Source organism: Musca domestica, unplaced genomic scaffold (genome assembly GCF_030504385.1).
Source record: "Musca domestica strain aabys unplaced genomic scaffold, Musca_domestica.polishedcontigs.V.1.1 33, whole genome shotgun sequence".
Lineage (NCBI taxonomy): Eukaryota > Metazoa > Arthropoda > Insecta > Diptera > Muscidae > Musca > Musca domestica.
In genome coordinates this window covers 2,462,370-2,489,165 of record NW_026712312.1, presented here as the reverse complement: position 1 = coordinate 2,489,165, position 26,796 = coordinate 2,462,370, and the positions used below count along the sequence as shown (strand labels likewise).

The following is a 26,796-nucleotide window of genomic DNA, read 5'->3' as shown; positions in this document are numbered from 1 at the left end:
AGAGAAAAAACAAAGGAGTATTTTTTAAAATGAACAGATTTATTTGGTGCGTAAATAAAATAGATAATATTAACTTAAAACTAACTTAACAATAGTGTAACTTAATCAAAAAAAAATAATCGTTTAATCACTTAATCATCACCTACATACATTACATACACCCACCCACCCACACACACACAAATGTATGTATATTGTTATTGCGGCGCGGAGGACGAGGGCTGTTTGTTTGCTTACAAGTAGTTTTCTGTAATGTCACAACGACCGACCATATTGGCAACAACAAAATGCAAAAACAATCAAAACAAATATCAGTCTGTATAATTCTCTCTCACTGTGCGTGTCATTCTCGCGTATTATCTTTGTAGTTGGTGTCTCTCTCTCGCCCACTCCATTGATCTTTGTCTCCCACTTAAATTGGATTTTCCTTTTGAAGCACTCTTTTCAAATTACTGTTATTTCTCATCACTCATGATGATGGTCGGGGATGGAAAGTTTTAAAGTCTGAGAATTATGGATGCTTATTATTTAACTTTAACAAGTCTGGTGCAAAAAAGAATTACCATCCAAATCAAACCCCAGACCACTCGTTGGCTCGTGCCAAGGCCCTTTCACGAGAAAATATTGAGAAATATCTTTTTATTTACTAAAAATGGTAATTGCTTACACTGACCAGAGATGGAAAGTTTGTATTTCTAAAGGATATTATTAGCACTTCCAAATGTCTGAAACATTCCGATCTACTGCGAATATGCCCGAAATTCACCCTGCAGTTATCTAATATTATAAAATTAAACCAGCATTTTTGGCCTTTTTAGAGGCGATTAGGTCAAAAAATAGGGTCTGTTCCAGGACATCAAGATTGTAAAACTTTTTGCTACGATAACCGATTTTTCCTTTATGATTTTAAAAAATATCTAAAATTAGTAGATTCTTGCAGGTTCTGGAATAGAGCAATAGTGAGAAAGAAGAAACTCGCCAGGGAAAGTAATGCTATGTTGCAAAGATCTTGTAAAGTGTGCAATTTTGGTGTCGGTATGTTCGTCGTTTAAATAATCGACATGGCAAAGTTAAAAACATGGAAAAATTAAGGAAGTAAAGTCATTTCAAATAAGGCTTGTCAAATTTCACTGAATAAAAAACATACATTAGAATAATTTTGAAAAAAAAAAAAAAATGTAAACATATGATTACATGTCTTTACCTTCGTAATTCTACCATGGTCAAAACATAGTGACATAGAATAAAGGGATGCCACAGGCGCACTCAAGTACTGCCGTCGTTTACCGAGATGCCAAGCTGCTTATGTATCCACACCTTAATGGTGGGAATATATAAAGCGCTTAAATGGCTGGCTTCTTTGGAAATGAACAAAGGAGCCTATGGTCAAAATCGAACTAAGTCAAACTAAAACTCCTTTGTTCCTCTACGAAGAAGCCAGTCGATGACTTAAGCCAGCCAAACAAGAGCTTTATGTATTTCTAAGAAACTCGCTAGGGAAGTAAGCGCAATTTTGGTGTCAGAATGTAGGTAATTCAAATTATTGACAAGGAAAATGAAACAATAATTAAAAAAATAATCTGTTGGTTTCCAGAGACGGAAAATTCAATTAAATAAATTAAATGGAAATTGTAAATAATAAGTGTGTGTCTGGGTTCCTTGCAATTTTTAACAATTATTGAAAATTGTTACTGGAAGTTATCTGTTAATCGAAAATATCTGCAGAGACATTTTGAAAGTTGGCGAACAAAAATCTCTTGCAATTACTTGCAACCATGACAGAAGATGAACTGTCAAACAAATTTTGAAATCGAAAACTTTGAATAAAAAATTATTCAAATTGGTAAAAGTGGTTGAAAAATGCATACCATAACAACCTTCGATCAATGTCGTATTAGTAAACTTATAAAAATCTATTTATTTTTGAAAAACATTTTTTCTTAAAGTTTGACATATCAATGTTCCCAAGCGTTGGTGCATCTACCTGTATTCTTCTGCAATGCTTGCAACTCTTCTTCTTTTCTTTCTGGCATAATTTATATTTGTGCAACTAATTTTAAAACATCTCAATTTTTAAAACACATTTTTCATCAAATATATGACATTTATCACATGACACATTGGTTATAGAAAACACGTGTTTATGTATACACGTTGTTTATTTGTAATAAACGCTCTTGGCATATTGTAAATCCAATAAATTTAAACGTCAAAGAATCCACTAGATTTGACATGTGACGTATATGCAATAAAATTGACAATTAAAATACGCTGGACTTATTACATGTAAACATGCTTACAGGCTATAATTTCATAAACCACATCATTTCGATTGTCAAAATAAATTGATAATTTCAATTGTCAAAATAAATTGATATTTTCAATTGATTGACATTTGAATTTCAACGATTTTGTTTGTGAAACTCCAGACGTTTACACTAGATCCATTTACCGTTATAATTTATTTACCTATTTGACATATGTTTTCATATGCTTTATGTCAAATTAATTGTGATCTATATTGGACTAAGTACCAATCTATAAAAATATTTAATAAATATATAGAAAGAAAAAACTACATCCATGGTAGAATTAAGAAGGTAAAGTCATGCAATCATATGTTTATAATTTTTCTCATTGTCAAACTTTACATTTATAAATCCATTGTATACACAGAAATCAGACATGAGAACCTGTTGTTTATTCAATCAATTTTGACAAGGTACGTTATAGAAAATGCAGGGATGGAAAGTCTTATCTGAACTGATTTTACTTCCTTAATTTTACCACGGCTACATCTTGTGGCCGTGTGAATTCTTGAGACATGCTAAGCCACTTTGAGCTTCCCTTCCCGCTTTTTTTGTCTCAGAGCGTTTTTGACAAGTCATAACATAAATATGTATAATCTTCGTCTGAACATGACATAACTCAAAAAAATATTTCTTTTCATTAACCAATTTGGTAGTGGAAAAACACGGAGAGGGAGACACCACAACCAAACCCTATTTACACTACCTACTTTGAGCGAGTAAACAAGCATCATCATGATCATAATCTTACGTTACATTATTTCCAAAAAAAGACCATTTGGTTCTTCTTCTTCTAATTAAAAAAACCACAACGCTTGTCCTCAATGTAACGACGTTGAGAGATGGCCAGGTGTTACAACTTTGGGTGTTGTCTTACGACGTCTCTGGAGAAAGCTCTTAACCGATTCCAATGGCAATTGAAAATGATAATAGGCACAATAGGGCAAGGGATCCCAGTAGGCAAACAGTGCTTCACGTTTGTCCAACGCCACCGATTCCGAAGACCATTGGGCGCCGAAATATGCCAGCGAGGAAGCGGAAGCTGTCGTACTTTCATCTTCTTCCGGTGCTGTGCTGAAATTTAATGGTCTCATATGGACACATTTCATGGTGCGACACAAGATTTGGGCATGTGATCGATTGTGGCATATGTACGGCAGCGAGACACCCAAACGTATGCCCAGGGGTAAAAATTGCCCGGTAGATTGGCATTTGATGAGGCGCAAACTGATGTGACAGTTGATGGGTCGTTGAAAACGAACTTTGCCAAAGAATGTCTTCAGCCACGAATCTATGAGTTCGGCATCTGTGGCAGTGGCTGGTATTAGATTTTTGGTATCACTGTCCACGCGACAGCTAACATTGGCCGCCACTTGGCTGGATTTAATGGTGGTGCAGGTGACAAAATGTTCACCGGGTACATCGCGCACAACCAACCATTTTTGGCGTTCATTGATTTCATGGGTAAAACGCAGATCACGCCACTGGCGAGGCAGCATATACTTGAATCTCTCCAAAACACCTTGCATGCCCACAGCCAACAGGATATGGCGAAATTGACTGATGAAACCCTCCTCGTATAGCTCCCAAAGTTCATGGGCCGCCGATAGGGCAACATAGGGTGGCACAGCTATATTTTGTGAGGCACATCTCTGATAGAACTGCAAACAATCGTCCAGTATGAGGGTTTCCTGTACCCCGGTCATAAATGTGGCACAGCCCAATAACTCCAAATGGGGCTTGGCCACTGAATCATAATATGCCGGACTTGTGGCACACACGGGTATATAAACTGAAGGCTTTTCTTTGCGTACAATGTGACACAAGGCCGTAATGTAGCTGTCGACATTTTGTGGCGTGGGCTTGGGTACGGTGTAAAATTTATCAACGGCTGCCGAAAAGCGGGCCAAACCAAAGTGTCCTTCAAATTCAAAGACCACAACTCTGGCGCCCGATGAAGAATATAAATTTCTGGCCAAATGCAGAGTTTGTATGGTACTGCCACAGCTAATGAGTACGGTACGTTTGGGTACTCCCGTGCCCTGTTGCATGCCGCCCGTTCCTTGGGCTGCATTGCCTCCGTTATCCAGATTCCAAACCCATTTGAAAAATTCCACTGGTATTCTTATGATTTTCCAAAATACCCATAACAAGGCGGATAGCCAAAAACTGGGAGCAGCTATGGACAAGGGGATGTAGAGTAGATAACGTAACAATATAAGGACTATATTCACAAGAAGATTTGGCCAGAACCATAAGAATTTTTGGAAACGTCCCATCAAGGTTTGTGGACTGGTGGCGGCATGTTGTGCCTGGTTTTGTTGTTGCTCTTGTTGCTTGGGTAAAAGTTTTTGGTTGATGCCGGTATTCGAGCGACTTAAAAGTGTAGGCGACTGTATGGCCACACTGTCCTCGTCATCGTTGGATTCCTCTTGACTCGGATCTTCGGGTATTAAATCCAATGAATTAATGCGTCGGAATTTTGATCGCGCATAACGTAGTTGTCGGGCATAGTCCTGTTTCGATTGAAAGTCTTGGGTCATGTTTAAGCGCTTCCGATTTTTTTTGTTTAAATTCTGTTAATATTTTAAATTGTTATTGTTTTTCTATGGACCTTATTTTTCAATATTCGTTTCTCGTAGTAAAATTTAATTCGCAATAGTTCTGTTTTCGATTCTTTGTAAAAAAAACGTTGGTTTCAATTAATCTCGATTTACACCAAGTCCGTATTATCACTCGCGCTCGTTCGTTTCGTCAGATCTTTAGTACGGTTCGCGTTCGATTGATCTCCGTTGCTGCAAAGTGAAAAATATTATCATCGTTCGGTGCGCTCAGTCCTCAAATCATCAGAAGTAAACGTGCAATATTGACTTTACTCGCTATCTGTGCACGTCTTCTTTCTGGTTGTCAATCCAGATCGGGATGAGTCTTCGTTTTCGATTTCATTTCAAATTTATTATCGTTTTTGGTGTTGCTGTTGTTGTTGGTGGTGGTGGTGGTGTTATTAATGCTTCTATTATTTGCTCTTTAAATGTGTTGCATTTAAAAATCGTGTCCATACTCTGGTCGTATTGCAATTTGATGGACCGTAATCCGGGTACAGTAGTTGAAATGAAATCGTAGAAGGACTATTTTAACAAGTTTTTTGCATTGACAGCTAAATTACGCGTTTTACACATCCCGTGTAAACCCAGCTTTAAGATGAGAATACATAAAACGCTTTTTTGACAGGCTTAGGTCATCAATTGTCTTCATCGTAGAGAAACAAAGTTTTAGGTTGACTTAGTTCGATTTTGGTCCTACGTTTTACACATGCCGTGTAATCCAAGCTTTAAGATTAGAATACAAAAAACGCTTTTTTGAATGGCTTAAGTCATCAGTTGGCTTTGTCGTAGAGGAAAAAAGGAGTTTTAGGTAGACTTAGTTCGATTTTGGCCCTACGCTCTTTTGTTCTTTTCCAAAGCCGTTGACTTAACCCAGACAAAGAAGCGTTTTATGTATTCTAACCTTTATTCTAAATAAATTCTTGACCGCTATATGGTGAGATAAAAAAACTGCAACAAAGTCAAAATCTATAATTTTTAAATTTTATTGAATGAAAGCAAAAAATGTCGAAAATAGCATCAAATTTTATAATAAGTTTAGATTTTTTCGAATTGGTCAACTTTGGCACGAATTATGGTCTTCAAACGGCCAATGAAACCGTCACACGCTGACCGAATGTTGCTCTGCGGCAAAGCGCTTTCTTGAGGTGATCGACACTTTGGTATTTTATAGTGCCAACCTTTCTTTCCAAAATATTCCACACACAATAGTCCAACGGATTGATATCCGGAGCTTTAGGTGGCCATTGTGCGCTGGAAATGAAGGGAGGAACCTCATTTTGTAACCATTCTTGTGTGGCGTGTGTTGAGTGCGAGTCCTGTTGGAATGTCCAAGGTCTGCGGCCAAAATGTTTGCGTGCCCAAGGCTTTAATACACCCTCCAGAATATTTTCGGGATAATATTCGGCATTTATTCTGATGCCACGGTCGATTAATACGAGCGGAGAGCGACCATCGGTTGTTATGCCGGCCCACACCCTCACCATGGCCGGCACTTAAGTTCTGGTGGCCAACCGAAGATGCACATTTTCAGCTGACCTCTTTGGCAAGTAAACAAGATCATTTTGTTTGTTTACAAACTGCTGAACAAAGAATGTTTTCTCATCGGAGAAAACCAAATTCGGCAGTTTACCACTTTCGGTCAAGCGAAACAACTCTTTAACTCTTTTGAGTCTATTTTCTTTCTGTTGCGGTGTAAGTTCTTGCACTTTTTGGAATTTCAATGGCTTCACTCCGAACTCATTTTTCAATATTTGCCGAATGGAATATTGCGATATGTTCAGCTCACGAGCAATTTTTCCACCGGGGTTTCGCGGATTTCGATCAAGTCGCTTCTTTATTTTTCGAACCATTTCTGCTGATGTTGCTGTTTTCTTATGTCCACTTCCTTGACGTCGGGCTACGCTACCAGTATCACGGTAACGAGCGATGGTACGTGACACTAAAGACACATTTAAATGCTGGATTGCTCTAACGATAGCCACTTGAGGTTTTCTAGCCAAATATAAAGAAATTACACTATCACGCTTGAATTCCATCACGAATTAATAACTTTTTTCTGGAAAATTCTCACCACAATGCTTTTGTACGCTTGTAAGCAATAGAATGAGGTGTCACAGGAATAATCTTAACCGCTGTCGGACCAGTCGCCTAGAAATGACAGCAGTCTGAAGTTGGTTGCAGTTTTTTCATCTCACCCTGTGTATAAATATATTAATCGTCACTACTAGTTCAATATTCGAATTCTATCATGTCTCCACGATACAATTAAAAGGGTAATCACATGCAATCACGGATTATTTTTTTTTTTTTATTGGTATCACTTCAATGTAGTTATTCCTTAAATGCGGACGTAGAAATTGACATTTATATCCGATACAAATATTTTGTTATTTTCACTCCTGTAAAACAGAAAACTAAAATATTAGTCCCACAAGTGGGACTTGATTATGAAGGGGTTCAATTTTGATTAATTGTATTAATTTGCTGCTGTATGATAGTACAGTTGAAAATATCGTGCCAATGGTGCAATTGCAAAGGTAATTTCATGCAATCATACGATTACAATTTCATTATTTGATGTCCCTTCATTGTCAAATTTTTATTTTGTAGTTCTTCCTTAAATATGTGCGTACAGCTGGCAAGAAATTAAAACTAATTTTCATAGGTTAATTTTTTATTTCATGCCCCTTCACTGTAGTTGTTCCTTAAATATGGACGTAGAAACATTGACATTTATATACGACCAAATATTTTATCATTTTTGAGGCTTTAAAACATAAAACTAACATATTAGTCCCACAAGTGAGACTTGATTATGTAATGGTAGAATTTTGAATACAATTATTATATTCTTCATGCTAAGACAAGTACGGAGATCACAACATGGTACAATTACAATGGTAATAAATGTCATGCCATCACACGATTACAATTTCATTTTATTGATGTTCCTTCATTTATTTTGTAGTTTTTCCTTAAATATGGACGTACAGCTGGCAAGATATTTACACTAATTTATTATTATAAATGAGGTTACCTTGTTTTATTGTACAATGAATATAACCTATATAATCTAAAAATATAAGCCTAAAGCTGCTATCAGATGATAAGGGTTTTACATTACTTTTATTATACATGTGTACTTCCGTGTGTGTGTGGCAAAATTTTCATTTTACATATGACTCATAATTCTTGCTATCACACACTTGCATATGTTTTTTTATTTCCGTTGGTTTTAATTTAATTAATTATTACTTTAATACTTTAAGTTTTAATACTTTATGGATGACTTCGTAAAATTACATGATGACATAGTAAAATTAAGAAGGTCAAGTCATTTCAAATAAGTATTCCCATTTCTGAATTTTTTTGTAATTTATCTTGTCAAATTTCACTGCATAAAAACTAGGTTTTTCATCTCTGATTTGTGTACTTACAATGGATTTATAAACATATATGAGATGTTGAAAAAAATGTAAACATATGTTTGCATGACTTTACCTTCTTTATTCTACCATACACACAACAAACAAACAACACTTTTTATTAAAGTAAATTGAAAATAGGGCTCGCTGTGATCGAAAAAGTACATAAATGCCATGGTAGAAGAATGCAGGTTGATGCAACAAAGCTTGGGAATATTGATATGTCAACAAATGTTAAATGTCTTTTCAAATTTAAGTAGATTCTTATATGTTTTCTTATACGATGTCATTCGGAGGTTATTATAATGATCGTTTTTCAAAAATTTGGCTTGACAGTTCATTGCCCCATCACCTGTGCGATGCGTCTACCTGTATTTATCTACCATGGATAGTGTCTTTAATCAATAAATCTTGATGATGTGAGTTAAACGGAATAAAATGTTGTATCTAAACACATTATAATGATCACCTGTGATAATTGGAACGTTTTTAGTTTTAGCAGCAGAACTTTATAAACGGCGTAAAAATACCAAAACCATAAAAAGAATAAATCCTTAATTAATTGTGTCACCAAGCATTCTGACATTTCATTGTCTCGTATTTTTTTCTCTGTGATCTTGTTTAGTTTCAATTTGCGTAGACATTCCAATCAAGGATGGATCTTGGCCTACAATACACCACAAACCGCATTTCCTTGCGCCCACTGTGCAAATACAAAAAAGCCTACAGTACAAAATAATACGGTATGGCATTTTTGATAATCTCTGTTTCGGCTGGCCCATTGCTCCTCAGTTCGATTCGATCGATCAGTATTATCACGTACTTTGATCCTCTTTTTTGTTGTTGTTTCTTTGCTTGTGCACGGCAAGCTGTACCTATGGATGCAGTGCAGCGTATGTTTGTTTGTGTTTTTGTTACACACTATATAATATAATAATTCCATAATTCCATAATATAAATAATATTCTGCAATAACAACAGCAACAAAAACAACAACAATAAGAAGATGCATGCATTTTTTTGCTTTTCAAACTGATAAGTGAAAATCAACCGGCGTCTTATATTTCATTTTTACTTATTGTTGTTGCTTTTGTAATATACTTTACATGTTTAACGATAATGTGCCCAGACATAGGTATAATAATTAATAATGGCAAAAGAGTTCTGACCGAATAATACCATTAAAGGTGTTTAATCTTTTCCCAAGAATCGTTTTTATGAAAATTCCACTCGACTTGGTGGTGATTGGTGTTGAAGGAAATATTTTCCAATTTCTTGAAAGAGTTTAACAAACTTTTTTCTTTGTGTTTTTTATGTTTGATTACCGTGTGAATCACCTTAATGTTTAAGACAAGACGTTATTGGAATTCTGTGGGGACATTGCATCAGTTTTAAGAGTGTGTCTGTATGTATGCACACAAACATATATTTACTGTGGACAATAGTTCATTAATTCATGTGAGGAACAAAACACAATCATAAAATCGTAAAAGGAATAAACTTTCTCAATTATTTAAATTTTGAACCGTTAAGGGGAAGGCCAATGTGGATAATATATCGTTGAAGTGATGTAATATTTTGTACAGTACATGTTTTTAGTGGTAAAATAACAAGTAAAATAGTATCCTTCGGTTTTGCCCAGAGATGTATACCCCCAGCCTTGAGTTATGATTATTCACGACGTTGACCCGTTTTGGGGGAGGTTCAATATTGGCCAATTCGTATCTGACCTTAAACTGATAGAAATATTACAACGTGCCAGATTTGGACTATTATCGTCTAATTCCTATACTTTATACGAGCTATGTCCAAAATTTTAGAAAATGTGGAAATATGCGAGAGGTGACAGATATAGCGGAACGACGTTAAACATTTTTTTTACTTCATCTAATACAGATTAAAATATTGGTATTTGAAAATTTTGAAGAAAATCGAACATTTATATCCAATTTTATGCGAAATCATAAATTCCGATTAATTACATATTCATATCAGATTTGTGGTTAAGAGAAATATTTAGATATAACAAGTTGGAAAGAATCACCGACTTGTTTTGAAAGTTATGACAGATAAAAATATTGAAAATTGTGACTCTTTGTGGGTAAGGTACCAGAAGCAAAAATATATGGATGTGTGAAATTTGAAGAGAGTTGGATGCTTATTTCGCGTTTTGTTTTTCACAATATTGAACCTACTGTGGGGCGATATATCCCATTTTCACAGCAGATCTTGTGTTAGTAATAATAGGAGCATGTGTGAAATATGAAGAGAACCGGATGCTTATTTCTGATTTTATGATCGTTTTGGTTATTCAAAATTTTGACACTGTGGGGGAGGAACCAGAAGAAATGGTTGCGATCTTGTGTTGATAAAAATATTGAGATTTGCTAAGTCTGAATGGAATCGGATGTTAATTTCGCTTTTTAGGAGCTTCATTGATATTCAAAATGTTGATCCTTTGTGGGGGAGGTACCAGAAGGAGTGAACCGATATATCCCATCTTCACAGCACGTTTTGTGTTAGGAGAAATAATGAGATTTGTGAAAAATGATGACAACCGGATGCTTATTTCGGATTTTAGGATAATTTTGGTTATTCAAAACCTTGACCCTTTGTGGGGCAGATACCCGAAGGAGTGAACCGATATATCCCATCTTCACAGCACGTTTTCGTTCGGATTTTATAATTGTTTTTGTTATTCAAAATGTTAACCTTTTGTGGGGGAGGTACCAGATGGATCTCTACCATCTTTATAACAGAACTTGTGTTGATGGATACGTTGAGATGTACCAAATCTGAATGGAATGGGATGTTAATTTCGCGTTTTATGAGCTTTATGGGTACTCAAAATTTTGACTCTTTGTGGGGGAGGTAACAGATAGAGTGAACCGATATATCCCATCTTCACAGCATATTTTGTGTTAGTAGAAATAATGAGATTTGTGAAATATGATGAGAACCGGATGCTTATTTCGGATTTTATGATCGTTTTGGTTATTCAAAATGTTACCCTTTTATAACAGATCTTGTGCTGACGGAAATATTGAGATGTGCCAAGTCTGAATGGAATCGGATGTTAATTTCGCGTTTTATGAACTCCATGGATATTCAAAATGTAGATATTTTGTGGGGGAGGTACCAGAAGGAGTGATCCGGTATATCCCATCTGCACAGCAGATCTTTTTTAGTAGAAATAATGGGATGTGTGAAATATGAAGAGAACCGGTAGCTTATTTCGAATGTTATAATCGTTTTTGTTTTTCAAAATTTTGACCCTTTGTGGGGGAGGTACCAGAAGGAGTAGACCGACATATACCATCTTCCCACCAGACTATGGGTTAATAAAAATATTGTATTGTGTGTAACTTAAAGGCAATCGGACTCTTACATCACTTTTTATAAGAGTTATAATTATTTAAAATTTTGACCCTTTGTGGGGGCGGTACTTGATAGAGTGGACCGATATTGTTAATTTTCTCACTTTACCTAGAACTGTTGTAAATATTAGGATTTGCAAAGTTGGAGCAAAATCGGATTATCCTTTCCCTTTCTGTGCAGTGAATTATTTTCTTTAAAAATGTTGAAATTTTGTGAGGGAGGTACCAGAAGTAGGGGGACCAATATTGCCCATCCCCGAACTCGATTTATGTTTGACAACAATATTACGATGTAGCAAGTTTGGATGAAATCGGATACTTCCTTCGAGAGTTATCGTGCGCACCAGCTTGCCAGACAGACAGGCGGACGGAGGTCATCCCTAGATCGATTTCAAATGTCCTGAAACGGATTTGGACCAAAGAGACCTAGGATCTCAAAAACTATTTCTATGAGGCACGTTTTGCCCGTTTTAAATGATATATACCCTCTCTAGCAATATGGCTGAGGGTATAAAAAAGAAAATTAGCCAAACAGGGAAGAATTTCCGATTTTTCAACTTTGTCCTTAAAAAAAAAACACACGCGGATTCCAAAATAAAATGGTTTTCGAATTGCCGAACAAATCAACGGATACTCAAAAAGAAAGAAGAAGAGTTGCAAGTGATTAGGTGTGTCTGGTTACTTTAAAATTTGTAAAAATTGTTGCAAATTGGTACTGGAAGCTCCGAGAGAAAATTTCTTTACTGAGAGTTTGCAAATTTTTGTTGGGCAAATAGGTTGCCAGTAGAGGAAATATCTAAAGGTGGGAATACATAAACCGCTTTTTTGACTGGCTTCTTCGTATAGGAACAAGGAAGTTCTAGGTTGACTTAGTTCGATTTTGGCCCTAAGCTCTTTTGTTCTTTTCCAAAGAAGCCAGCTGATGACTTAAGCCAGTCAAAAAGCGGTTTATGAATTATCACCTTCACTTCGGAGGCTTCATATTTCTTAAAAAAAAATTAAAAAAAAATACATTTAAAAATATTGTTAAAACATCCGCTACTGGTGTCCTAATTGATACTCCTTTTAAAAAAACTCTTAAAAAGTCCGTCTATTAATAATACTTGTATGTATGTATCCTTTCCGATGATACCCATCCCCCAGCTTTTAACTTTTGACCATTCTTGGACTATCTATAAATGTGATAGACCGTAACCTCCATATCTCTTCGGATGCTACCTCTATAAATCATCATTCATATTCCAGGAACTAGTGTTTGTGAAACACTAAAAATAAAAGCATTTGTTTACCAAATGTGACATTTCAAACCCGAATCCAAGGTACAAAAAACACGGCCAATTCTCAAAGGTGATTTCAAATAATCAACAAATCGTTCATAAATAAATGGGTCTCAAGTCAAATAATAACACATTGCGATAACAACAACAATCAGATGGACAGAGAGAGAAAGAGAGAGGCAGAGTACCAACTTATATCAAAAAATTAAACTAATTTATTGGATGTTTATATTTGGAATTGGAAATTTTTAGTATAGCCATGCTACAATTAAATGGGTAAATCCGTGTAATTATATGTCAACATTTTTTTTTCAATATTTGAGAGTTTTGAAAGGATTCTTGATTCTAGCATAATTTTCTTTGTAAATTATTTTTTTAGATATATTGGATATATTTTGAAGTTCGCATACTTATACAAAATGTAAGTGCCCTAAGATGGTCTTGGTGGAACACCTCTAATAAAATTTCAAACATTCAAATATTTTAATTTGTACACAAAAATTATTTTCACATAAATATGCAAATCAACCCAAAAGAAAAACAAACTGACAAATTGTGAATATTTTCACTTGGATAATTGGTAGCAACCAATTATGACTGGCATAAATACACTGAACACAATAAATATGACAAAAAATATGGTAAAGCCAAACTAATTTAAAATATGCGCCAAAAACAAATAAATGTTCAATACAAAATGAATCCATCGCCAGTCATCGTCAGGGGAGAAAAAGTGGAAAAAGGGGGAGCGAGGCGGAGAGGAATTTCTTTCGTGCATAGTTTTTATGGCCTAATAATTACTCCCCTCACCCTCCCAAATTCAAGCTAGAAGAACCATTTTTATAATTTGTTTTTTTTTTATTATATTAAATATCGAACGTGGAAGGATTGAAACCAGCATTGCTAAACAATGGAAGTAATGACTATTTTCGAAATTGGCAATTTAAAGACGAAAATTGAGTAGTCGCTAAGTCCAACCTATAGAAATAATATTGTTAATTTTAAATTCACTTTTTACATAAACAATTTTTGTAGTTGAATGATACTTTTAACGGAAAATCTCACTACATATGGACCAAATTCTTTCGATAACTTTTTGCAATATTCGCAAGTGCGAGCAAATTGTCCAAGTACAAATTACTTAAGAAAATTACAAAAGAAGGCAGCATTTGGCTTTACGGTATAAACATAAACAGAAGAATACAGGTAGATGCATCAACGCTTAGGAACATTGGAATGCCAATATGTTTTTTTTTTCAAAAATTTTTATAAGCTTTATCATACGACACTAATCGGAGGTTGTTATGATATGCATTTTTCAAAAATCTGTAGATTTTTATAAGCTTTATTATACGACACTAATCGGAGGTTGTTATGATATGCATTTTTCAATTTTTTTTAAAAATTTGAATAATTTTTAATCCAAAAGTTTCAATTTTATAATTAGTTTGACAGTTCATTGTCCCGGCAGCTGTGTCGATGCTCTTCTACCATGTGTGTAACCATGGCAGAAGAATACAGGTAGATGTATCAACGCTTGGGATCATTGATATGTCAAACAAATTTAAATGTTTTTTCAAATGTTAATAGATTTTTATATGTTTTCTTATACTACGTCATTCGTTTTTCAACAATTTTTACAAATTTAAATAATTTTTCATTCAACATTTTCAATTCCAAAATTAGTTTGACAGTTCATTGTCCCAGCAGCAGTATCGATGAGACTACCTGTATTCTTCTTCCATGGGTGTAACATTGTAAATTTACCTTGCCTCACACTACAGTGTTGTTAAGCGATGTATGATTTAATGTGATCTACCCTATTAGTAAATATCATTTAGTGTGAACTTCCGCAATATCGATCATCTGTAGACTTAGAAGAAAATCAAATTCTTCTGTAGTTTTTTGTTATTGTTACTTATTAAGGATATATTAAGTAAACACAATATAGGATTAAGTACCGTTATACATATATAATAGTACAACATGAGTGATTGACCAATTGATTCTTCAACGCCCAGATAAAACGGCTGAAGCTAGAATTTGGAAATTTGGCATGATGAGGCTGGGTTTTTGGAAATTCGAACTAGAAGTGTACTAAAAAATACTAAATTTTGTACCTTTGGGTATTTTGTGAACGGATACAGCTAAAATCTTGAAATTTGGTGAAACAAATTAAAAAGTATTAGTTGGTTTTACCTGTACTTTATATGAGATATGTGCAAATTTTTGAAAAATGTGGTAATATTCGTGAGGTAACAGATATAGTGGACCGAAATATTCCATTTTCATACTTCATCTAATACAGATAAAAATATGGGTATAGAGAAAATTACAGGAAAATAGAACATTTATATCCAGTTTCATGCGAAATCATAAATTCCATAGCCATCTCAGGTTTCCGGTTAAGAGAGATATATTTAGATATAGCAAGTTGTAAAGAATCGCTGACTTGTTTCGCAAGTTATGACAGCTAAAAGTATTGAAAATTATGACTCTTTGTGGGTGAGGTACCAGAAGGGGTTGTATTAGCAAAAATGTTTGTATGCGTGAAATTTGAAGGGATGATGATGCTTATTTCGTTTCTTTGAGCGTTTTATGGGGCATGTAGCAAAAGAAATGGCCCGTTCACTACCATCTTTATAACAGATCTAGTGTTGATGGAAATATTCAGATGTACCAAGTCTGTAATGGAATCAGATGTTAATTTCGTTTCTTATGAGCTTCATGGGTATTCAAAATTGTTTAGCCTTTGTAGAGAAGGTACAAGAAGGAGTAGACCGATATATCCCATCTTCACAACAGTTCTTGTGGGAGGTATCAGAAGGAATGGTCCGATCTTTATAGTTTTTATTACAGATCCTGTGTTAATAAAAATAATCAGATATGCGTCCATTTGTGAGGGAGGTACTTGTGGTGGAGGTGCTTAATAAAGTGAATCGATATTGTCTATTTTGGCACATAACCTAGCACTGACGCCAATCTTTGCAAAGTTGGAGCAAAATCGGATAATCATTTCTCTTTCTGTGCAAAGAATAGTTTTTGAAAATTTCTACTTTTGTGGGGGAGGTACCAGAAGGAGTGGACCGATATATTCCATCTTATCACTAGACCTTGGGTTGATAAAAATATTGGGATGTGTGAAATTTGAAGACAATCGGACTCTTACATTACAATTTGTAAGAGTTATAATTATTCAAAATGTTGACCCTTTGTGGGGGAGTTACTTGATGGAGTGGACTGATATTGTCTATTATCGTATCTTACCTAGCACTAATACAAATATTAGGATTTGCAAAGTTGGAGCAAAATCGGATTATGGTTTTTCTTCCTGTGCAGAAAATATATATTTTTTTGAAAAATTCGACCTCTTGTGGGGTAGGGAAACCCGAAGGAATGAACCGATGTAGTCCATCGTAGCACCAGACCTTGGGTTAACAAAAACATTGGGATGTGTGAAATTTGAAGACAATCGGACTCTTACATCACATTTTATGAGAGTTGTAATTATTCAAAATTTTAACCCTTTGTGGGGGAGATACTTGATGGAGTAGAACGATATTGTCCATTTTCGCACTTGACATAGCACTGACGCAAAAATTAGGATTTGCAAAATTGGAGCAAAATCGCATTATCGTTTCTCTTTCTGTGCAGAAAATATATATTTTTTGAAAATTTCGACCTTTTGTGGGGCACGTAATAGAAAGACTGGACCGATATTGCCTATCTCCGAACTCGATCTAAGTTTGACAAAAAATATTACGATGTACCCAGTTTGGACCAAATCGGATACTCCCTTTGAGAGTTATCGTGCGCGCCAATCAGCCAGACAGACGAATGGACGGACCTCGCTAGATCGACTCCAAATGTCCTGAAACGGATTTGTATTTTCACCTTTTTATGTATTTTCACTTTAGCCTGCTTTTGGAAATTTGTGTACAATTTTTAAACTTTTGTGTAAATTTTGATAGGCCTAATTGTTTTCACTGCCCCCTAATACTCACACACACACATGCAGCAACCATGCATGGCTGTCAATTGCAGTTGAACCCCGAACGAACCCCGAATGAACGATTCTACCTATATATACATATATAAAGTTATAAACTTAACAACACTATGAACATTAACAAGTTTAGTGCAATTTGTTGCACGTCCTTTTTATTGTGGGCCTGCAACTTTGTAGACACACAGACACACACACATACTCGAATAGGAATAAGGCTCAAGAAAATAAAAAAAACAACATGAAAAAAAAACCAAAACTTTCTTTTGCGGCAAATCATCACAATGAAAATGATTTGCATTGATGTGGTTGTTGTTGTTGACGTTGTTGTCGGAATAGTATTTTTGATTCTCCGCTGAGCTTGAACATAACCAAAAGGACGCGGTTTGGTGATTGTGGTGTCCCTGGAAACCAGGAATTTGTTAATTCAATGCTCGTTTGTTTCGACTCTTCCGTGGGCACACACATACACACACTATATATGTGCGTGTGTCTGTTGCATGTGTTCCGGAAAAATTAACTTATGAAAATCGCCAAAAAAATATTTTGTCTTTTTTTGTTTTTTGGTTGGCATGTCTTCGAATTTCGAAATCCACGAAACAAGGAAACAAATTTTGGAGGTTGTTCGATAGTTTTTCTCTGTTGGTTTTGATTTGGGGGGAATGTATGTTGTTGTTGGATACAATTGCAACAAATATTGTGGCATAGACCTAAAGACAATCCTTACTACCTCCCCCCATTCCTAGAATTCCAAAATTTAGTATCGCAAAAAAGTTATGTTTCTATTTTATTTTTTGGGGGGAAGAGGTATCTATGCCAACTACAATAACAACAAAGCAACAACAAATAAGTGGGACTCCAAACAACAACAACAACAAGAACGTGCTACTAAAAACGAGAAAACAAGGCGTTAAGTTCATAAAATCAGTTAAGAACTGACAAGTCCTCATTTTGAACTCAAACGGTTAACAACGAGTTCAAAACTAACGCGGATTGAATAAAAACGAATTCGAATTGTGTTTTGTGGGCAATTAAAAAAAATATATATGTATAGAAATCTATATGTGAAAAGCCGGATATATCCTCTAACATAAAGAACAAAATCCGATATAGAAAAAATAATTGAAATAAATATTTCAAAATTAAAAAAATAACATTTTTTTTAATAACATCGTGTGGCTTCATTTGGATAATTTAAAAGGTTGGTTCACACAGCTGAGGAATATGGAAAATTTTCAAAAAAAAAAAAAAAAAAAAAAAATGAACATTTTTAGAAAATAAAATATATATAATAATTTTAAAAAAATATAAATCCTACTCAAATTTACAAACATTCTTCTTGATATTCATATATTCAAATGGAAACAAAAAGGTTCGAAGAATTTACATACAATGCAAAATTCTGAAGCTTTTCTTTTTCCAATGATGTTCTTCTAATTGATCAAAAACAAGTAAAAAAGCTGTAAGTTCGGCCGGGCCGAACTTTAAATACCCTCCAACATTTGGAACGAATTTGGCAATTCTCAAAAACAATAAAATCCGTTAAAAATTCTGTTAAAATCTTATAAATACCGAATATAGCTGTTTTATTTGAGTCTATATGACGACAAGGACCTGCATAGGTAATATTTGTCATAAGCCATTACATTATTCAAATGCGAAACTTAAAAAAAAAATCGGTAATAGTGTAGCTAAAATCATCAAAATACCGAATATCGGGAGGTACCGTTATATGGAGGCTATACGAGGACATGGACATGCACAGACAATTTTCTCTCTTATGCTGTAGTATTCATTACGAACTTAAAACGCCAAATTTTAAACAATTCCGGTGAATAATGTCGCTAAAATCGTCACAATACCGAATATCGGAAGATACCGTTATATGGGGGCCATACGAAGACGTGGACCTGCACAGACAATTTTCTGTTATAGGCTGTAGTACCCATTTCGAACTTCAAATACCAAATGTGAAACATTTCCGAATGACAAACACACCATGATGGAGGGTATACAATTTTCCAAGGATTTTAGGGGTAGAGAACTTTATTTGTCCAATTGAGATGAAATTTTCCAAATAATATTTGTTTGCCAACCAAATGGCAAATATCAGACCAAATGACCTGAATTTTGGCACATCCGATCGAATTCAGTCTGGAAGCAAGTACACCAAATTTGAAGGAAATCGCTTTCGATATAGCTATAACTCCCATATAAATGTTTCATCCGATTTGGTGTTCAAGTCCCTCACATTCGTAAAATGCATTCGACAACAATGATATTTGGTACCAGATATCTTATACGGCTCGGAAATGTGTCTGCCAATTTTATTAAGATCGGCAAAGATTTGGATATAGCTCTCATATATATTTTATCCGATTTCAGGTTTTGTTGTGAAAATAATGGATAATATCAGCACAAATGGAATGAATTTCGAGACGTACGTTTAAATTTTGTGGAACTCGGTTCCGATATATTTTTTTTAAATATAATTCTTCTCGAAGTGATATCAACACTCTATAGCAATGTTATTTGGTATAAAAAATTAAAATGTCTCCGTCAAATTTAGTGAAAATCGATTCAGCATTGGAAATGACTCTCATATATTAGTTCCCTCTGAAACCAAACTATAACTGCTTTAAAGCCAAATTTTGATAGGTAGTATGATCTACTTCAAATAAATTCTTTTGTTACGAGAGCTTTACTAAATACGCATAGTGGTGTACGGTATCATATAGTCGCCCGACATTTGACTTTTCCCTATTGGTTTCATCGCTCAAAATTTTGAATAATTATTACTCCCCACAAAGGGTCAAAATTTTGAATACCCACTAAGCTCATAAAACACTAAATTAACACCCGATTCTATTCAGACTTTGGCCCATCTCAATATTTCTATAAACACAAGATCTGTTATAAAGATTCTGATACCTCCCTCACATAAGGTTCAAGATTTTGAAAAACAAAATTCAATTTTCACGCATACAAACATTTTTGCCAACACAAGATCCGTTGTTAAGATGATGCGATTCTTTACTACTTGCTTTATCTAAATATTTCTCTTAACAAGAAATCTGTAATAAATATGTTATTTTTCGAAATATATGATTTCGCATTTTTTCCTTAAAAATTTGCAATATTTTTATCTGTATTAGATGAAGTGCGAAAATCGAATACTTCCGTTCCCTATATCACTCATATTTCCACATTTTCCAAAAATTTGCACATATCTTATAAAAAGTATAGGAAGTAGTCGATATTGTCCAAATCTGGCACGTTGTAATATTTTTATCAGTCTTAGGTCAGATACGAATTGGTCAATATTGGCCAACTGCTTCGGAACTTCCCCCATAAATAGTCAACAGTTTGAATAATCATAACTCAAGGCTGGGGGAATAAATCTGCCGCCAAAACTGACTGATAAAATTTTAATTCTTCTTTCAAATTTCGGCAGATTGTAAGGGAATCACAACTTCATTACCGGGAGAAAGCACACATCATAGTAAATAAAATTGATCTGATTACATTTAATAACTTTTCGGCCCCCCAAAAGTCCTTAAACATACAAAGATCATAAGGATACGCATCCACAGTCTATACAAGCTAAACATAAAATTCTCAATCTCAATAAACATTTTGAAACTGCTTATCTGTTACTTATTTCTATCTTGGGAAGAAAGTAAGAGATTATCAATGGCAAATATTATAGAATCGCTTCTGCGTTTAGGCAATGGCGCCCAAGAGATGTAGGTAACCAAGACTTTGTAGAAACAAGTTGTTTAAAAGGAAACTGTGTTTCATATGTTGTGGAATACACCTATTAAATATGTTGAATGTATTCTGTATGATGGATTTATTCCAAAAAATTCTAAGAAATTTGTAAAAATATACATTTTATTGTGAGTCCCTGAAAAAAAAAATTGTACATTCAATATGTACCCTTAAAAAATATCACAAATTTTGGTTATTAAAAACTTTGTTTTTTTTTGTCCCCTCTATTTAGGTTACTTTGTGCCGATACATGTGTCGTCTGTTTTTATACCCTCCACCACACTACGAAGGGAATATTAACTTTGTCATTCCATTTTTAAATTCTCGAAATACTCATGTCAGACCCAACAAAGTATATATATTCCTGATCAGCGTACAATTCTAAGTCGATATGGCCTTGCCCGTCTGTCTGTTGTAATCACGCTATCTTTCGAATGAATTGAGATAGAAGGCTAACATTTTGGTATGCATGTTCACGTCTTCGTATAGGCCCCATGTAACGGCACCTCACGATATTCGGTATTTTTTTTTTTTTTTGATTTTGGCGACTTAATTCGCCCGAATTGTTTGAAATGTCGAACTCGAAAAAATAAACTCCGTTAAAAATAATGGTTACAAATATTACGAATGCATGTCCACGTCTTCGTATAGCCACTATATAAGGGGCTATACGATTTTGACATTTTGATGATTTTAGCGAAATTTTTTACCGGAATTATTTCAAATATCGTCATATTAATTCATAATGGAAAATTGGCTATACAGGTCTACGTCTTCGTCTAGCTCCCATGTAACGATACCTCCCGATATTCGATATTTTGATGATTTAAACGACATTATTCACCCGATCCGTTTCAAATTTCGTATTCGACGTTTGTAACGGGTACTACAGCCTATGCCGAAAAATTTCGTATGCAGATCCACGTTTTGTTGTAACACCCATGTAACGGTACCTCCCAATATCCCCAACATTATGATGATTTTAGGTACAATATTCACCGAAATTGTTTGAAATTTCGTATTTGAAGTTCCTAATAGGTGCTACAGCTTGGGATAAAAAAATTGTCTCTGCAGGTCCACGTTTTGGAATAGCCACCAAATAATTGTACCTCCCTAAATTCGATATTTTGATGATTTAAGGGACCTTATTCGCCGTAATTGTTTCAAATTTCGTATTTCAGCCCATGACAAAATTACTTATGCAGGTCCACGTCTTCGTATAGTCTAAAGTAGAATTTTATGACAGGAATATAGAATATATTTTAACAACATTTGTGAAAAGGATTAAAAAGACCCCTTTGGTGACCTGCTTGAGGTTAAAAAAATTTCGACCAAAATAATTTTCTTGTTTTTATCTACAATATTGCCGAAGACACTATGTATCTAAAATCAACATGTTGCAAGGAATTTTATTTCGAAAATGTCAAAATTAACGATTGAGGGAAGAATCTGCTCCATTTATTTAGATTACTTCTTGATATAAACTTTCAAAATGCCGATACACGTGTCTTCTATTTTTAACTCTACTTTCATAATCTGCAGGATTTCCCTGTTATTATTGGAAAAATATGAAATGAATAAAATCTTTAACCAAGTTAATCATGACCACTACCCAATCACAATAATTTCTACTAGGGAAAATACATATGGATAATCCAATTGAGGATATGGTTTATAAACGCTTGCGATTTAACCATAAATAAAAAAAACAAGTTAAAAAGCGGTAAGTTCGGCCGGGCCGAACTTCGAAAACCCTTCACCATATGGAACGAATTTGGAAATTTTCTAAAAATAAAATACTTAAAATATTCTGTTAAAATTGTAAAAATACCAAATATAGCCATTATATTGGGGTCCATACCACATGGGCCTACATAGGCATTCATAAGTCATTACCATATTCAAATTCGAAACTTGAAATAAACGGTGAATAATGTAGCTAAAATCTTCAAAATGTCGTATATAGGGAGGTACCGTTCTATCGGAGCTGTGCGAAGACCGGAACCTGCATAGACAATTTTCTGTCACAGGCTGTAGCATCCATTACGAACTTCAAATACCACATCTCAAACAATTTCGATGGGTATTGTATCTAAAATCGTCAAAATACCGAATATAGGGAGGTGCTGATATATGGGGCCTATACGAAGACCTGGACCTGCATAGACAATTTTCTGTCACAGACTGTAGTTCACATAACGAACTCTAAATACGTAATTTGAAACAATTCCGGTGAATAATGTCGCTAAAATCATCAAAATGCCGAATATTGGGAGGTACCGTTATATGGGGGCTATATGAAGACGTGGCCCTGTACAGACAACTTTCTGTCTTAGGGTGTAGTATCCATTTCGAACTTCAAATACCAAATTTGAAAAAATTCCGGTGAATAATGTCGCTAAAATCATCAAAATACCGAATATCGGGAAGTACCGTTATGTGGAGGCTATATGAAAACGTGGATCTACATGGCCCATTTACGAACTTAACCTGCCTACTGGGAAAATAAACATGTGTGCAAAATTTTAGCCATCTATCTGAATTCATTCGAAAGATAGCGTGATTACAACAGACAGACAGACAGACGGACAGACAGACAGACAGACGGAGAGACGGACAGATAGACAGACTTACATGGCTAAATCGACTTAGAATTTTACGCTGATTAAGAATATATATACTTTGTTGGGTCTGACATGAGTATTTCGAGGAGTTACAAACGGTATGACAAAGTTAATATACCCTCCATAGTATGATGGAGGGTATAAAAATTCTCTATCGCCTTAGACCACGTTTAAATTCAATTCTCCTCCGGAACTATTTTTTCCACAATAACTTTTGTTCCTAGTTTTTTTTTTTTATTTGTTTTCAATAACAAAAATATGTAATCATGTCATGAATACCCATTTGAATTTCGCTTAAATTCCCAATAAATATGAGTTCTGTTTATTATAAATACAATACTTGAGAAATGAATTGCTGTTTGTTTATTTTGAAATACAAAATATTTATATACAAACATAGCGACGAATATGTATGGATGTTCTTGTTACTATAACTAGGATATCTGGGAGTTTGAGTTGCGTTTTATGCTTTCGACAAAAAAAATACGCTACAACATTATGACTCTCGTTTTTTGCATGAATTAATAAAAAAATAACAACAACATGGATTTTCTATTTAAGAAACGAAGCAGTAGTTAATCATTGAGGCAAACAAGGGGGGACTATAGAGAGGGGTAATATGATGACACGGTAACAGACGGTGTAATGCGTGTTTCGACAACATAAAAATCCCCATCTGGAGCAAAACGAGGGAAAACAAAAAAAAAAAAAACAGCAACAACCACGAAATCCTTTCTTTCATCAAACCCAGAAATCGAAGAGAAATCATATTTTTATGCATATTTGCTGCATATTATTTATGGCTGTTGTTGTATTTATTATATTATTATATTATTCTGCTGTTGTTGTTGTTGTTGTTGCTGTAATAATGTTATTTATTGAGAATTCGATACAAATGTAACCTCTATATGTTATGGAGGGGGAATTATAGTTTTTGTGGTCTATTAAAGCTCTATGGAGACGGGTATTTATGTTGCCTCCAGCTCCTGCCAAGGAGTGTGGGATCGGGGCTGGTGGGGGGAAATAACAACATTTAACAACACATATCACATTTCATAATGCAAATTATTGAAATCATATTTGGAGTCGTCGTCATTCCATACTGGCGGCAAAGTTTTACCAAACTGCCACAGCAACAACAGCAACAACAATAAGTTTCAAAGTTATTTTTCCCTACTTCGGAACGGAAGTGAAAATTTGCTATTTGTGGATTGGAGTGAGTATTTGTTGAAAACTTTATGCCAAATGTAAATTTTTCGAAAAGGAAATGTGTAAAGGCGAACGCGAACTTAATGTAGTAAGGCTTTATTGGTTTAATGTTTACATTTAACGGGTTTTAAGAAAACAACATTTAATTTAATTTGTCAATAGCTTTGAAGAAATTCGAATTTCCATACGCATTAAGAAGAAGACCAATATAAGTTTTTTTAAATCTATAAAAGCTTTTCTCTTTGCAAAGAAGCTTCAGAAGTAATTTTAGGATAAACGACCTCTTGATGGATTTCTATGAAAGGTTGACATTGAGAAGTCTTCAGTTATAGATAATTCTATACATCCATAACTGAAAACCTTATATGTTAAATTTTTTCTATTAATCTGTCTATTATTTGGTTAAATTGTAAATTTCCCCTTTCCCCATAGGGTTGCCATATTTTGACTCTGTCTTGTCCCATCTTTATACTTCTATGTCTTTGTCTGCACAAGAAATAGGTTTCGCCAGTTACGAAAAAACCCATTAGCGTTGCCATCTTCGATAATTATTTATTGTCATTTATCCATAATTGTGGGAATTGTAACTCGATAAAAATGCCTTCCATGTGAATAGAATCCCTCACGGACCCTTATTTGACCGCATAGATTTGTACAGTGATAACATATATGTATATAAAAAATAGTGAAATAACTTACTAACTGAGAATCAACGTTAGGGCGAAAAGGCTAAAGCAAGAATCTTGAATCTTTTTGCACTAGGGTCACTTTTGGTGCGTAGGCGTTTAATAAATAAATGGAAATACAGGGTGAGATGAAAAAACTCTAACCAACTTCATTTCTAAGTCAATCGTCCGACAGATGTTAAAGTGACAGCTTTTTTTGATGAGAATTTTCCAGAAAATAGCTATTTGTAATACAATGCAAGCGTCATAGTGTGATTTCTTTATATTTGACTGGAAAACCACAAGTGGCTATCATTAGAGCACTCCAGCATTTAAATGTGAATAAATCTTTTGTGTCTCGTACCATTGCTCGTCACCGTGATACTGGTGACGTAGCCCGACGTCAAGGTAGTGGACGGAAGAAACACACACACACACATCAACATCAGCAGAAATGGTTCGAAAAGTAAAGAAGCGACTTGATCGAAACCCGTTTTTCGACCACTGCGGAAAAATGGCTCGTGAGCTGAACATATCCCAATATTCCATTCGGCAAATATTGAAAAATAAGCTCGGGGTAAAGTCATTGAAATTCCAAAAAATGCAAGAACTTACACCGCCACAGAAAGAAAATAGACTCAAAAGAACTAAAGAGTTGCTTCGCTTGGTCGAAAGTGGTGAACTGCCGACTTTGGTTTCCTCCGTTGGGAAAACATTCGTTGTCCAGCAGTTTGTAAACAAAGAGGTCAACTGAAAATGTACACCTTCGGTTGGCCACCAGAACTCAAGCACCAGCCATGGTGATGGTGCGGGCCGCCATAACAGCCGATGGTCGCTCTCCGCTTGTATTAATTGACCATAGCATCAGAATAAATGACGAAAATTATCGCGATAATATTCTGCAGGGTATATTAAAGCCTTGGGCACGCAAACATTTTGGCCGCAGACCTAGGCATTCCAACAGGACTCAGCACCATCGCACTCAGCACGCCATCCCACCCAAGAATGGTTACAAAATGAGGTTCCTCGCTTCATTTTCAGCGCACAATGACCACCAAAATCTCCGGGTACCAATCCGTTGGACTATTGTGTCTGGAGTAATTGAAAAACAAGGTTGGCACTAAAAAAATCCAAAGTGTCGATCCCCTAAAGCAAGCGCTTTGCCGGGAATGGGCCAAAACATTCGGGCAGCGTGTGACGATTTTATTGGCCGTTTGAAGGCCATAATTCGGGCCAAAGGTGACAATTCGAACAAATCTAAACTTATTCTAAAATTTGATGCTATTTCCGACATTTTTTGCATTCAATGAAATTTTTGTTGTAGTTTTTTTTATCTCACCTGGTATACCCTAGCCATATCACTGAGGGTATAATTAAAAACTTTGTATTGAACAAACGGAATAAGGTAGAGTTTAGAAACTTGGAATGAGAGTCACTGATGGAGTGTAGAATAGATGAACCGAAGAGTTTTTGGAAATTCGAACTTTAAGGCTACGAAAACTTCAAAAATTGGTATAATGTGAACGG

At 34.9% G+C, this 26,796-nt stretch overlaps 1 protein-coding gene across 1 annotated transcript in view; it reads right to left on the bottom strand.

Annotated features, from left to right (window-relative positions):
• Positions 1–18: 18 nt before the first annotated feature.
• Positions 19–26,796, bottom strand: part of LOC101894765 (uncharacterized) — a 244,614-nt gene continuing 217,836 nt past the window's right edge. The window contains exon 2 of the mRNA XM_059125368.1: positions 19–4,923. Within this exon, the coding sequence (XP_058981351.1) occupies positions 3,131–4,852 (1,722 nt within the window). The 5' untranslated portion in view covers positions 4,853–4,923 and the 3' untranslated portion in view covers positions 19–3,130. The remainder of the gene's footprint in view (positions 4,924–26,796) is intronic.